Source organism: Rhipicephalus sanguineus, chromosome 6 (assembly GCF_013339695.2).
Source record: "Rhipicephalus sanguineus isolate Rsan-2018 chromosome 6, BIME_Rsan_1.4, whole genome shotgun sequence".
Classification (NCBI taxonomy): Eukaryota; Metazoa; Arthropoda; class Arachnida; order Ixodida; family Ixodidae; genus Rhipicephalus; species Rhipicephalus sanguineus.
In genome coordinates this window covers 24,950,002-24,963,494 of record NC_051181.1, presented here as the reverse complement: position 1 = coordinate 24,963,494, position 13,493 = coordinate 24,950,002, and the positions used below count along the sequence as shown (strand labels likewise).

The 13,493-nt window shown below is 44.7% G+C and overlaps 1 protein-coding gene and 1 long non-coding RNA gene across 2 annotated transcripts in view; both read left to right on the top strand.

Annotated features, from left to right (window-relative positions):
• LOC119395655 (chloride intracellular channel exc-4-like) overlaps positions 1 to 4,133 on the top strand; it is a 44,256-nt gene extending 40,123 nt beyond the window's left edge. The window contains exon 3 of the mRNA XM_037662645.2: positions 3,876 to 4,133. Coding sequence (XP_037518573.1) covers positions 3,876 to 4,118 — 243 coding nt within the window. The 3' untranslated portion in view covers positions 4,119 to 4,133. The remainder of the gene's footprint in view (positions 1 to 3,875) is intronic.
• Positions 4,134 to 12,052: 7,919 nt separating this feature from the next.
• Positions 12,053 to 12,779, top strand: LOC125758939 (uncharacterized). The gene is made up of 2 exons (XR_007416485.1): positions 12,053 to 12,283; positions 12,317 to 12,779. It is a non-coding gene; the product is annotated as an uncharacterized LOC125758939 (long non-coding RNA).
• Positions 12,780 to 13,493: the final 714 nt, after the last annotated feature.

Here is a 13,493-nt window from a genome sequence, read left to right as displayed (position 1 = left end):
TACTCACCGTGGTAGCTTAGTGTTTTGCTGCTGAGCTTGAGGACACGGGTTCGATTTCCTGTCGCGGAGAGTGCATTTTGAGAGAAAAATGCATGACTAGATTTAGGTGCACGTTAAAGAACTCCAGGTAGTCAGAATAATGTGTCTCCCATTGTGGCATGCCTTGTTTGCTGGCGCACCTTTCTTTTGGTATGTAGAACCTCCGAATGTTTTTTTTTTTTTTTTTTTGTTTTTAATTACATCTCTACACCCGAGTGGGAGATTGCCCACCAATGTGGGCTGCGCTTGTAGCTTCGACAGTCTTCCATTTTGCTTCTTCCCTGCAGAGAGTATGCGATTCAGTAGCTCGCCTTTACAAAGAGCGGTGCTTTGCAGCAACGAGTGGAGCAACAAAACAGTGGCATCTTTTGTTGCATGACGGCACACTATTTCGTATGCCGTTATGTATGAGTCAATGTTCTGATGGTATAAGGGGGGGGGAAATTTTTCAAGTTCACTCAGTTTTTCCAAACATCGTGCTGGAAAAATCAAAGCATGCCAGGGCAGCAGTGGTGAACTGTGCCTCTGCACTAGATATGCATGCATTATTTTGCTTTTAAGCCCTTTGACATTCGAATGTTTTTGCCAGATCCGACCCCATGAGGGTGATCTTTTTTGTCATTGCTGATTCAAAATTATCAGAGTAACCATTCAAAAACAGTTTAAGCTCATTTTTGTTCAATGACCATAATATGAAAGGGGTATCTTCTGTGGGTATTGGTGCATTTCTTATTGACAGATGTTATAATCTAAACGAAACATCTAATAATAATTGAAAGGTATGTTCCAAGGAATAAATGTTAAACAAAAAATTCGGTAGATCCCACATGTTGTAGGAATCTGTTTCATGCGAAGCAGTCGGTGAGTACTTCTATGCTGTATTTTATGGCTTTGAGCCAAGCATTACGAGGTGGATCGACGTGTTTTTGTAAGTGTAGTAGCTCTGTGCACATCATGGGCGTACCAGGCATGTAGACAGCACTGGCATTTACAGGGGAACTTATGGTGCGATATAATGTCAGCCCTCACGTTAGAGTACATACGTCAGTATTATCGAAAGTAAGTGCACTTTACGCTGCAACCATGTGAATATCATATGTAACATTAGTTATGCATTCCTCCAGGATCGAGCAATGCTTCAATATAGCTTGCTGAATCATAGGCACACAAACGTAATGTTTATTAGACTGCTATAAAAGCGGAGCCAACACTGGAACCACAGATGTCAATCTGATGTGACGCCTCTATCATAGGAGTACATATGTAGTGTTTATTGCTTTCTTGTAAAATTAGATAGCCAGCACCACAACCACAATTGACATCGCACCGACATTACGCCTGCATAGGCTGTTTTTCCAAACCAGTTTCTAGACCTGGCATGGCTCTGTGGTAGAATACCTGATTGCCACGCAGAATGCTTGGGTTTGATTCCTGCTAGGATCCTAATTTTTATTCTTTCCATTCATCGGGTCAACGCTGCCTATGTCGGTTTTTCCTAACGCTCTCGCATTTAAATTACCCACGCCTGTTCTCGTCATTCCTGGGTAGATATAAACTGTCAATCACCTGTGGTGCATACCCATGCACCGCGGCCCGTGGTCAACGAGTATGTGCCACACGTGTCTGGAGGAAAGTGTTTGACGAAGTACGCGACAGGATTTTCATGTTATTCATGTCATGACCCGACAGTCATGTTTGTCAAATCCTCTACCCTCCCATACCAATTTTGGTCTACACGAAGTTAAGGAGGCGACCATGAGAGCGCCCAACGTAGGCGGCTAGATAGATAGATAGATACGTAGATAGAAACGCTCAGTGCCAAAGGTTCGCTAAGAAATGCTTCGCATTTAAAAGATAAACGTGATGCTGAATGCGAAAGCAACCAGACAGTGTGGTGATTCAGGGGTGAGTAATTATTGGGATACCGTTCCATTGTTTACAGGAAAATATGTTTTCCGTTCGTTTTAAAACTTCGTCTTTTTCTAAATTGGATGCTTATGTGATAACTTTATTTAGCAGTTTCCCGTTCACAACGAGCAATACAGCCATTGCTTGATCAATCACAGGCTCCATAGACTTCATAAGGACAGCCATTTTTATGCACGACTGCTTGCTACTGTGGGCTCTAAAAATGGCTATTTCGGGCACTGTGGGCATTGTCATCAACGAGGCAGTCATTAATTTCTTGAAATTGAAACTAGTTGAGCATAGCCAGCCAGTAGTTGCCAACTGTGCCCAAACAGTGGGAAATGCTGAGCTGAGAAGGTGCAATTCGTAGCTTGTCCTGCAAGGGCACTTTATGCGATAATTCTTTGTACGGTCATTGTTCCTCTGACAGAGGTCGCACTATAATATAAGCGTTCTAGAGACAGTGTTTCTCTATCCCCTTAATCTTTGTTGTATGTTTGCACTGTTAACTGTAGGAAGTCTTTGCACCAGCAAGCCTGGCTAACTTCTAATTTATAGTTAAGTTTAATTATGTAGGTGTCATTTCCATGCCAGTGTAGTTCTGGAACATGCATTGTGACTGCATTTGAAAAAGGTGGTTTAATACTCCTGTGTTATTCTGTGTGCTCAATATTAAAACATGTGTGTGTGTAATTTGAATGCCAGAAAGTCTGTAAATGAAGTTGAAATGTTTCTTCCCATGATTTATAACATCAGGAAGACCATCAAAAAATTTGTTTTAAAGGTTCCCCTTTTTTCTTACCTATTGTAATTAGAAGTTAGCCATGGAGTGTTCTGTCTTATATATGATGCTTTGATTTGGGAGGGTTAAGTTTACGATTATTTGTGATATTTTGCTCACTTCTTGGTTGCCTGTAGAGGAGAGGTACAAGCACACGGCACTGTTGTCGTTAGATGTGACGGTCTGTCTGCAGAAAGTCTTCCTTTTTTTGTTATCCCCAGGCTGCGAAATGTACTTTTTCAGCCTGACAGCACTGCATTTCATGCAAGAGTCTGGGTTTTTTTTTTTCATGCTTCAAGCTGCTAAGGCAGACGGTTTTTATTGTTACCTTACTGTTAGTACCTTGAAAAATGAATGCTGAAATAAAAGAATGGAATTGCATTTGTTGGTAGTTTGCATATTGTCTATTTATCTGTTTAACATGCGGGTATGGTGTATGTGTTGGTGCTTTACGAAGAGCGAAAGCACAGGGAAGCATTTGGGTTTTTCCTGTGCCCATCATGTGCTTTGCAAGCCCCATTTCCAGCGCCTATGTCCTCCGTTTTTACAGGGCAGTCTATCTGGCCACCTGTTATCTGAATTATCTCGTGTGCCGAACACAAAGGGTAGCTCGCAATGTTATTTGACTTGGAGTGCTGTCTTGCTTTTATTTGTTATGTGAACAGTACATATCAGAGTACTTGACTGCCACTAGAGCAATATATCTCTCTTGCAGTGCCTTCAAAAAGTCATTTGTGGTTGCTGTGCTGTCTTTTAAAACTCCCCATGTTCTAAGATTCAGTGCTCTGCATTCGGCATTGCTTTTGTTGGCAGTCCTTTCTCCTGGATCTTTCAGGAGCCCTCGACTACGGCGTCTCTCTTAATCGTATCGTGGTTTTGGGATGTTAAACCCCAACCATTATTATTCTTAACATCACTTTCATCCTCACTTACCCACTCTCACACGTACTTGTATCAGCATAAACTTAATCTCACTTTCACATTCACCGGCACTGAGCAACTGCAAGGTGGGTGTGTGTGCGTGTGTGGAGCCGCACGTCTGCTCACCTACTACAGTTGCAGAGAGAATAACGAGCCTACTTGTTACACATTACTGAACTCTGAATGGAGGTCAGGTGTACGAATGAGTGTCAACAATATTTTCCAGGTGACAACCGTGGACATGTTGAAGCCTCCGCCAGATTTCCGCTCCAACTTTGACTCTACGCCGCCGCCGATCCTGATTGATGGGGGCGAGGCGGTGCTCGAGAATGAGAAGATTGAGCGCTACATCATGAAGAACATCCCCGGTGGGCACAACCTGTTTGTGCAGGACAAGGACACGGCCACCGTCATCGAGAACCTGTACAGCGTGAGTAACATTGTGGCCAGTGCTAGAAACTTCTCATAATTCACGAGTGTTAACCCTTTGAGGTGCTATGTACACAATCGTGTACACCACATGTTTCTGCTGGTTGTATCGACTAGTGGCTAACAAAGAGCAAGATACATTGAGCTTTGGATGAATTGAACTTCCTGCATAATAAGTTTGTCTTCATTTAACTTCATTTTTCGGTGTACTGTTGCATGTGATTACTTTGCCGAAGGTACTACCACGTTCGACGAGTCGTTTCACATGCCGCTTCCCGCGAGCCACGGCAAAAGTATAATTGTTCTTTGCTCAACATGGACATTACCGAAAATGAATTTGCACCGTATTTCTAGCCTGGTATTTTCTTCTATTTATGCTAAAACAGAGCATGAATGACTTCAGAATTAATAGATATTTAATTACTATAATATCAGGATTCATTAATATAACACATAAATTAATATATTATGACATGATTTTTGTTCAATAGAATATTGAGTGCCTTGAAATGAAGTTGTATAAGTTTGATGCATTTACGGACAGTTCTTCCTACGTGACACTTGAAAGGGTTAGAGGGGTACTGACTCAAATATTTTGGTTTGGCATATTTTTGCTGTAATATGTTGCTTGGGGCCTGTTAGTCATAACACGGCTCATTGCTTGCTGCAGCACACGATAGATTAGTCTCTTTATTACCAACAAGTTTCGGTTTTGGGGAGCTCCGAGAACAACCAGCTGCCATGTGCAACTAACACCATCAAGCATGTGAAACGGCACACAGAACTGTGATGCACTGCCGCTCTGCCTTCGTCGTCAGCTGACGTTCTTTTGCCCGCCGCATGTGCTGTGCCGTCATCATCGTCTTCTGGCGGCAACAATTTTCTCGAGGCTTCCACATGTCTGCATGTTTCGGACTCACGAGCAGCTGCCGAATAGTAGCCTGCTGGTGCAAGCGCGGCAGAAGCACAATGGCAACTATGACATCTTCATATTAGCTATGCCAGCTTGGCCACATTAGTTATGTCTTGGAAGTTGGGATCACCTTCAAAGATGTCACTGTCGCAAGGTGCGACGTATAGCACTCGATCGCCCACACGAATTTCGAAACTCATATAATTACCTCGCAAACTACATTTGGTGTTTAGATTTGATAGATTATATACGCATGTTCACAGGAATCAATCCCACAGGATATCTTGGCCGGGAAAATTTGTGTCAGTGCCCCTTAACAAGTTTATTTATTTATTCTATTTATTCATGATACCTTACAGGGCCCAGCAGGGCATTGAGTAAGGGGAGCAAGTACAAAGCAAAATATCAGAGAAAAATACATCAATAAATACAGGGAAACAAATAACAAGGAAAAAAATACGAAGAAAAAGAGTACAGTGCAGCTAGAGAACTTTCTTTTCCCCTCATTTTCCTTTTTTTTTTACACACGGCAAAAAACGGCAAATAACAGCAGGGGAAAAAAGCAAATATATATATACATATATATGTATGTATACAGTGCAAAGCATTTTCACACAGAGGAACAGCATTTCTTATTCCATGAACAAAAAAAAAATTATCGCCAATCACACACACTAGCAAAAGAAAGGATGCAGTAAGACTTCGCGAATAATTGAAAAAAAAAAAGAAGTAATGGTGAGGACATGGCACTATTTCAAGAAGTGCTTATGCAATTGATCAAGAAATGCTTGATGGTTACTGATAGATGCAATATTGTCGGGAAGATCATTCCATAGAACAATGGCTCGGGGAAGTGCTGATGAATTGAAAGCGTTAGTTCGTCCACTTATGCGTTTAATGCTATTGGCCGCGAGGGCCTCCACTGGAGAGGTCAGCGCTGCGATCGTTTTGACGTCACAGATAGGATGCTCCTGCTTGCCTTGCTGCGTAGTTGCTGTGGAATGTGACGTTCGGGTGAAATTGCGGTGCGCGACGTTCAGTTCTCGACGTGTACAGCTTAATTTGGCCAGCTGGCGATATTATCGCCGTATAAGCTAAGCAGTGCCTGGTTGCGTGCAAGCAGCTTCAGCTTGTTGACATACTGTTCGGTGCCGCAGTGCCAGACGTATGCGACACATCTCGCTGTAAGTTTCACCTGTTAGCCAATTGTAAAAATAAAAATAAAAAAAATTGCGAGAGACCTGGCTGGTAAAGCCAAAAATGGGAAAAGACGCCAACGCTAACTCACGGGTCTGCAGCAAGGCTTTCCTGATGAGGGTATAATGTACGCCGCCGCAGCTAAGATGTTCGGTAACGGCTGACGTGTGCTCGCGAGCGCTCCGAGCTGCTTATCACAGGCGTTTGTGGAGGAATTTATTGATGCTAGAGAACGACAGGCTCGCTGTCAATTAAGAATAAGTAAAAAGAAAAGCGCCCGCGTCTCAAATATCTCTCACCGCTAGGTCCTTACGAAACGCAAACATTTTGTCACGCTGAAGCTCGCATCTCTGGCGCTGAAAACTAACATCGATACATTGCCGACAAGTGTAAGCCAAGGCGAAAAGTAAATGTATCAGTAGCAAAACAAACAAACAAACGGTGATGATCGTAAATCAAATGGGAACGCAACTAAAAAGAGCAGCGGAGGAGTAATCAGCCCTTTGTTTTCAAATCCCACCAGCGCTTCTAAGCATGGGTGGTGATGCACTCCGCTCACGATTCCCACGCGTTTGTTGACTGCAGTGCATGTGCACTGCACGCGCGCTGTTTGGCGGCCCGTTTCCCTCGTTGTTGAAAGTTCACTGGTTCGTTTCATACAGTCTGAGAATTCTTACGGGGAAGGTATTTCATAATGTACTGGCAGCTTAGCTTTCTGCAACATCACTTGCACCGTCCTCCATGGCGTTAGCTGTACCGGCTTTAGGTCACGATTGTAGCATGCTGATTAGACACGCGGGTGCCACGGGGGGGCGCCGAGCCGTGGTTTGCTTGCCCGGATTATCAGGTCATACCGCTTCTTTAATTAATGAGCTTAAAATAAGGGGAAGCATGCGCGGTGCCCACAACAAAAACGCGCGGTGGCAAGAGCGCAGGAAATGTGGTGTCCCAGCAGACGACACAACCCAACATCCTATGAGTGACGTCACAACGTAGGTGGCGCCACGCTATGTCCTCGAGGCCAATATTGATTATGCAAGCGGCGTGATATGCGTGAAGGCGCTTCCAATGGTAAGGGAGATGGCCTGATGCTGTAGCGATATTTATGGAATAAAGATAAAAGAGCAATGGAACGACTCACATTTAATGGCACAAGCGCTATGTCATGTTTGATCTGCGTCACGGTGTTAGAATAGGTTAGGTGTATCGAGGCTTCAGGTCAGCCGCTTCAACGGGGGGCCGCGTCGCTTACAAAGCTGCATTTGCGACAATTCTTCAAGTGCTGGCCGTTCGTTTTTTATCAGGGTAACCACACACATCACTCTGATTTGAAAGTAAATGCACAACATCAAGAAAATTCAGTGGCAGTAGCCAACAGATGGAAACAGATAGGAAATATAGCTTCTGCGAACAGCGATAATGAGTGTACAGGTGAACACGAATTTCAAAAATATTTTAGCTCGTGCACAAATAATTCCACCGTGGCAAATTGGGTGAGGCCGCCATGACGAACTGGCTTAGTAATCACTGGGTTAGCAGCCGAGCACCTTAGCAACTGATCCACCGTGGCGGACCCGAACTGGGTTAGTCAAATAGAAAAAGATATTCACTGAAAAAGAAAGCGCTGTTGTGTGTGTGTGGGGGGGGGGGGGGGGGGGGGGGGGTTGATGTTTCACTAAATGATGGTTGTCAGAAGGAAGGAACACTCTTGACAATGGTGGGTTAGAAATTCCTCTCATGGGTTGTCGTTGTGCATGCCCCATATCGGATTATGCTTGGCACGTGTAAACTTAAGTTTACACGCGCTGGCTGGCGCGTGGTAATGAAGGTTGACGTACCTTTAAAGGGACACTAAAGGCAAATAACAATTTATGTCAGAGTGAAAGCCCAATGTATGACAACTTCTAAAACGGCAATATTATCAACAGCAGTGCCCTACTTACCGAGAAATTAAGCTAAATGTATCACATGATGAGCGCCACGAGTGGGACATTTTCGAAGTGATCCCGATGACGTAGGGAAGTCGGCCTACAATAAATCACTAGTAATCAAACTAGCAGCAGTAAAAAAAGAACATTCCGAGCATCAGAAGACGTAATAAAATGCTGTTTGTTTGTTTCCGCTTGATTCATGGAAAACAAAACCTCCGTGGCGTTGCCATGGGGAACGACGCGCGTGGTTCAAAGGTTCCGTTTTCGCCGAACTGCGCCTCGCCCGTCTCAGTGGTAGTTTCGGTATCGCGTACTGCCGTGCGTGTTTTGCGCGCTCGTGAAAGTCGCTCTGACAGGAAGTTCGACAAAATGCCGTATGCGTGTGATACTGCCGGATGCCCGAATGGTGCACCACGCCAGTGCTGCAGCAAGGAAACCGGTGTGTCTTTTCACTGGGTGCCGCGGAATGAACCCTTACGCTCGAAGTGGCTTAGTGTCATGCCATTGCGCCAGTGTGCTAAACAGTCAAAACCTCTGCGTGTGTGCTCGCTGCACTTTCGTACTGAGGATTACGAGACCAACCGCAACTTGGTGACGGCTTTGAATGTGCCCATCCGAGCAAGTCTTTGCCGCAGCGCCGTTGTTGCTACTGTGGGTCCCGCTACTTCCGCTTGACTGCTACTAGTGTTGGCGGCCGCGCAGTAAAAGCGGGCAACGTTGGGCATGGCAGCAGTGACGTATGAGAGTCGTATTTTCAGGCGGGAGATTTGAAGCGCGCTAACGCGATGCGGACCACTAAAAACGTGATTTTATTTCAAAATAAGCACTTCCTTGGCACAAAAGCAGCGCTACGAGGTTTCTGGACTGCTATTTCAACAATCAACGTCGACTTAATATTTGCCTTTAGTGTCCCTTTAACAACCAATCCATCATGGCTCACCATGTGCCATTCTGATTGTGCCTTTCGTTATTCGTCACAGACATGCTGTTTAGATCTTTGTTCCCTGCTGTGGGTGCACAAACGTGAAATGGTCATGCTCGTTTCCTTTTCAGCTTCCTAACCATTCGCTTTTCAGTTTCTTCTTTCGGGAATGACAGTAGTTGAGTGTAACACCATATTCCGTGACGTCACTGTCTGAGCCGTTAAAACTAACTCGCCAAACCAGACAAGGCCCCATTCGTGCACATACGTTCGCCAGTCAAAACGCCTGCCACCCAAATGCTAGCCAATTTGAAATAGCTTATCCTTGTTCATCAAGTCCTTATTTACACAACTTATATTGTCCAGATAGGCATGAAGTGCTTTGTGCCGCGATGCAACTCGGGCTACAAATCGTGCTCGGAGAAAGTTTCCCTTTTCGCTGCTCCGAAGGATAGTGACCGCTTGAAAGTGTGGCGACATGCTATTCCACGGAAGGATCGCGAGTTGCAAACAACAGATTTTGTTTGTGAAAAACATTTTGATGCGCGATTGGTCACCAAATCATGGGAAGCGCTATATAAAGGAAACGTTCTTGTCAGTGCGCCGAGGAAGGCGGCTTTGGCAAAAGACGCCATCCCAACAATATTTCCTGGATGCCCGAGCCACCTAACCAAGACTGTGAAGAAAAGGAAGGCACCTGCGACCCGTGTTTGCCTTCCCGCCAAGAAACGCTGTGTTAGTGGTGGAGATTCATCAAGCTCAACTCCTGCCATCGAGGAGTCATCGCTGGATAGTCGAGGCTCCGATACCGCCCTCTCTGGAATTGCCGAGGCGATCTCAGTTTCCTGTGCCACCACTGCCGACTGCAGAACCAGGTACTGGTGATATCCTTGAAAACTCTGAATCGGTCACTCTGCCAACTGCAGCTTGGGCACATCATAAAATAAATATCGATGGCCAGAAAACGGTAGTGTTTTCAGAGATGCACGTGTCTAATGCTGCATTCGTGGCCGCGAATACAGTGTCTTGTGCTGTGGGAATGGCTGCGGAAGTCGAAGGATACAACTACTATGCCGCTCCTGTTAATCACATATATCCAAGAAAAGTCGTGAGCTTCGATGATGCACTGAATATCAACATCGCTTTTTTGGGCAGGCGAAGAGCAAAAGAACGACTCGGATTTCATGGAAATATCCGCAACGTAGGCGATATTGAGACGCTGATTTTCCTTGTGCACAACGTTCGTTTATGCAGTGGAGGGCCTTACTCTAAAGAATATCCGAACGCACAGCCTTCCAGTGCTTATGTTGATGTAACAAGCCGCTGGAGACACAACCAATGTGTCCTTCTGCTGCAGTCGGACGCAGCTTCATGCCAAAGATGTCAGAGCCTTCAAACCACACTTCGTCTTCACGAGAAGCGCAGACTAGACAAGGAGAAACAAAAGCGGCCTATGCGATATTTCCGATTGTCGAGTGTTAGAAAGACTGATGTGGTGACTTTCAGAAGAGCGCAGTATTCATTAAAGAAGTCTGTTGATCGTCTTAAGAAGAAAGTGGGTTCTTTGACATCCCAACTTAAGTCCTGCCAAGAAAAGCTGTCGACAATGTCGGAAGAGTCCCTTGATGACAAGCTCAGGGGTTTAAACATTCCTGAAGGTGAAGTGACTGTTATTAAAGAATGTTTAGCAGCTGCGAAGTGCACCAGCAAGAAGAGTGGCTCCTACTTTGCCTGCTCTTGCACATTCGTAGCCCGTCAGGCTATTCCTTTCTGCGTGATAACAACGCCCCTTCAGTGTGTGTCAACAGTGCGGAAATACCTCTCCATGGTGCGTGTGAAATGTGGTTTTGACACTCGTTTTTTTAGTGCGTTCAAAAAAAAGCTCTCAACAAAAGACTCTTTTTGAAGACATGCAATTCTGGTGTTTGATGAAATTAACGTTCGCAAAGAATTGCGGGTGAACTCCAAAACAATGACTTATTCTGGACATGCAGACTTCGGAAGTGAAGCTGAAGCGCCGAAGCAGCTAGCCAATCATGGACTTGTGTTTGCATTCCGTTCTTTTGGTGAGAGCTACTCCCAACCCGTGGCTGTTTTTGCAAGCCACGGCCCTACAAAAGGAACTGTGTTGTCCCAGCTTGTATTGAAGGCGATACTCCTTCTTGAAGATGCAGGCGCATTTGTCGATGCGATTGTGTGTGACGGTGCCACGACCAATCGATCCATGTGGAAGCACTTTGGTGTAACTGGTGCTTTAAATGGTGCAAAGAACTATTTTGTTAATCCTGTGTGTGAGCAACGAAATGTTTATGTTTTTTCAGATGCGCCACATCTAATCAAGTGCGTGCGAAACCGGCTTCTGCAGCAAAAGCTATTCTCTCTAAACGGCAGCCGCGTGATGTGGTCACACTATGACAAACTTTACGTAGTTGACACCAAGGCCGAAGGCATGTTGAGGGTTTGCCCAAAACTTTCTTTCTCACATGTAAACCCAAGCAACACCGAAAAAATGCGCGTGAAGCTTGCAACGCAGCTGTTCAGCCTCAGTGTGGCAAACGGTTTAGAATTTTACTCGCAGAAGGGAACGCTTGGCTTATGCAATGTAAAAGGGACAGTTGATTTTACGGTAAGGATGAATAACCTGTTCGATGCCTTCAACCGCAAGCACCCCAAGGAAGGCCTCAGGGAAGGAAGCAAAGATTTCAGCATCCTAGAATCAACATTGCAATGGCTGAACAACTGGGAGAAAGATGTCAAGCTAGGTAAAGTAAATCCTCACAACTTCCTGTCTCAATCAACTGCTGAAGGTATGCGAGTAACAATACTTTCTACAATTCAGCTTTCAAAGTATTTGTTAGAACAGTGTGGCTTTAAATATGTGCTAACAGCTAAATTCAACCAGGATGTCCTTGAAAAATTCTTTGGCGTCATACGCCAAGCAAACGGTCAGAATGACCACCCTTTGCTTACCTACGTTTTCGCAGTTATATAATATGCTTTCAATATATAGCCTTGTGAAGCTCCCAAAATTTGGCAACTGCCAGGTACAGATTAGTGAAGAGCCACGCCTTTTGAGCCTCTCTGACCTAACGTCAGCATTTCAGGAATCTGCTCCTCTAGAGTCGCGTCTGGAGGGACTGAAACAGAAACTAGACGGCTTAGTGGAAGAAGAAGCTGAGTGTGAGAATGTCTTTTCGGATATATCCTCGTCAGATAGTGTTACCGACTGTATAATTTATTATGTGGTCGGATTTTTGTGCAGGAAGATATTGAAGAACACCAGTTGTCAACAATGTCGCAATGGCTTGGCAGCTACAAGTAATGCAGCGTCGAAGCCTGAAGCTGCATTAGTAGCCTGCAAGACGCGAGGGGGACTGGTACACCCGAACACTTGCCTGTTTATGTTCTTAACGGAAGTTGAAGCAATATTTTGCAAACATGCTGAAGAAAAGCACGCATATGACATGACAATAGACTATGTAGTAGAAAATTCCATATTATCATTTCCCTGTCATGAGCACAAGGTGGATGTTATGTCGAAAGTGCTTCATTATTATGTTGGAGTCAGGATGAGGCAGTACTGTAAGCAACTGCGGAAGGTTGAAGCAGACAAGACGCAGAAGCTACGAAAGCTTTCGAAGCTTGTCTAGTGTGTTGTGGCTTTTATCCTGTCAATGCATGTTGTGCTGGTACAGATGATGCACTGTCGAATGAATAAAGTGTTTTTTTTTTCTTTTTACTACCACCTTGAGTATACCATCCTACATTCTTTCGTATCATTTAGCCGCACCACACAGTACTCAAGCTAAAGCCGCTTTTTCAGGCACAAATATGTAAAATTCGTAGATCGTGCCAATACTGTGATAAAATTCTTGGCGCACCGTAACCTATATATCTTGCAGTCTGTTTATTTTGAATATATCAAAGAGCGGCCATCGGTCACAAGCTGTCGCCCACTTTATTGCATTCGCTTTCAATCCTGCATTTTCGACCTGGGAGCGGCGCGTCACGTGCTACTGCATGCCTTGAAAGACCTAAATAGAGTTATTCTATTCCATTGCATTAAAGCATTCGTTTTCTCGCAGATGTTTACGGAATTTGCAAATAATCGGTTCGTAATAAAAGATTCTGTAGGGTCACTTGATCTCATATGCGAAATGCCCCTTACGCATGATGCCTGCTCTTTATATGATGCTGACCGCAAATACACCAATTATTCTTTCGAGGGCAAATGAAGGGTGAATTCAACACGCGCCACGCAACTGCATATTTACTTTTGTAGACAAAATGCGGGAACGATCGCCTAGGCCATGGTGTTGCCGAGGCCGAATGTGGTGTTCGCCGCATGGCGAACCGTCATGCGTAAAACACTACGAAGTCTTTATATTTAACATATGATATTACACTGCCACACAATCCTCACAGGGCCTTGCGATATCGCTAAACACGCTA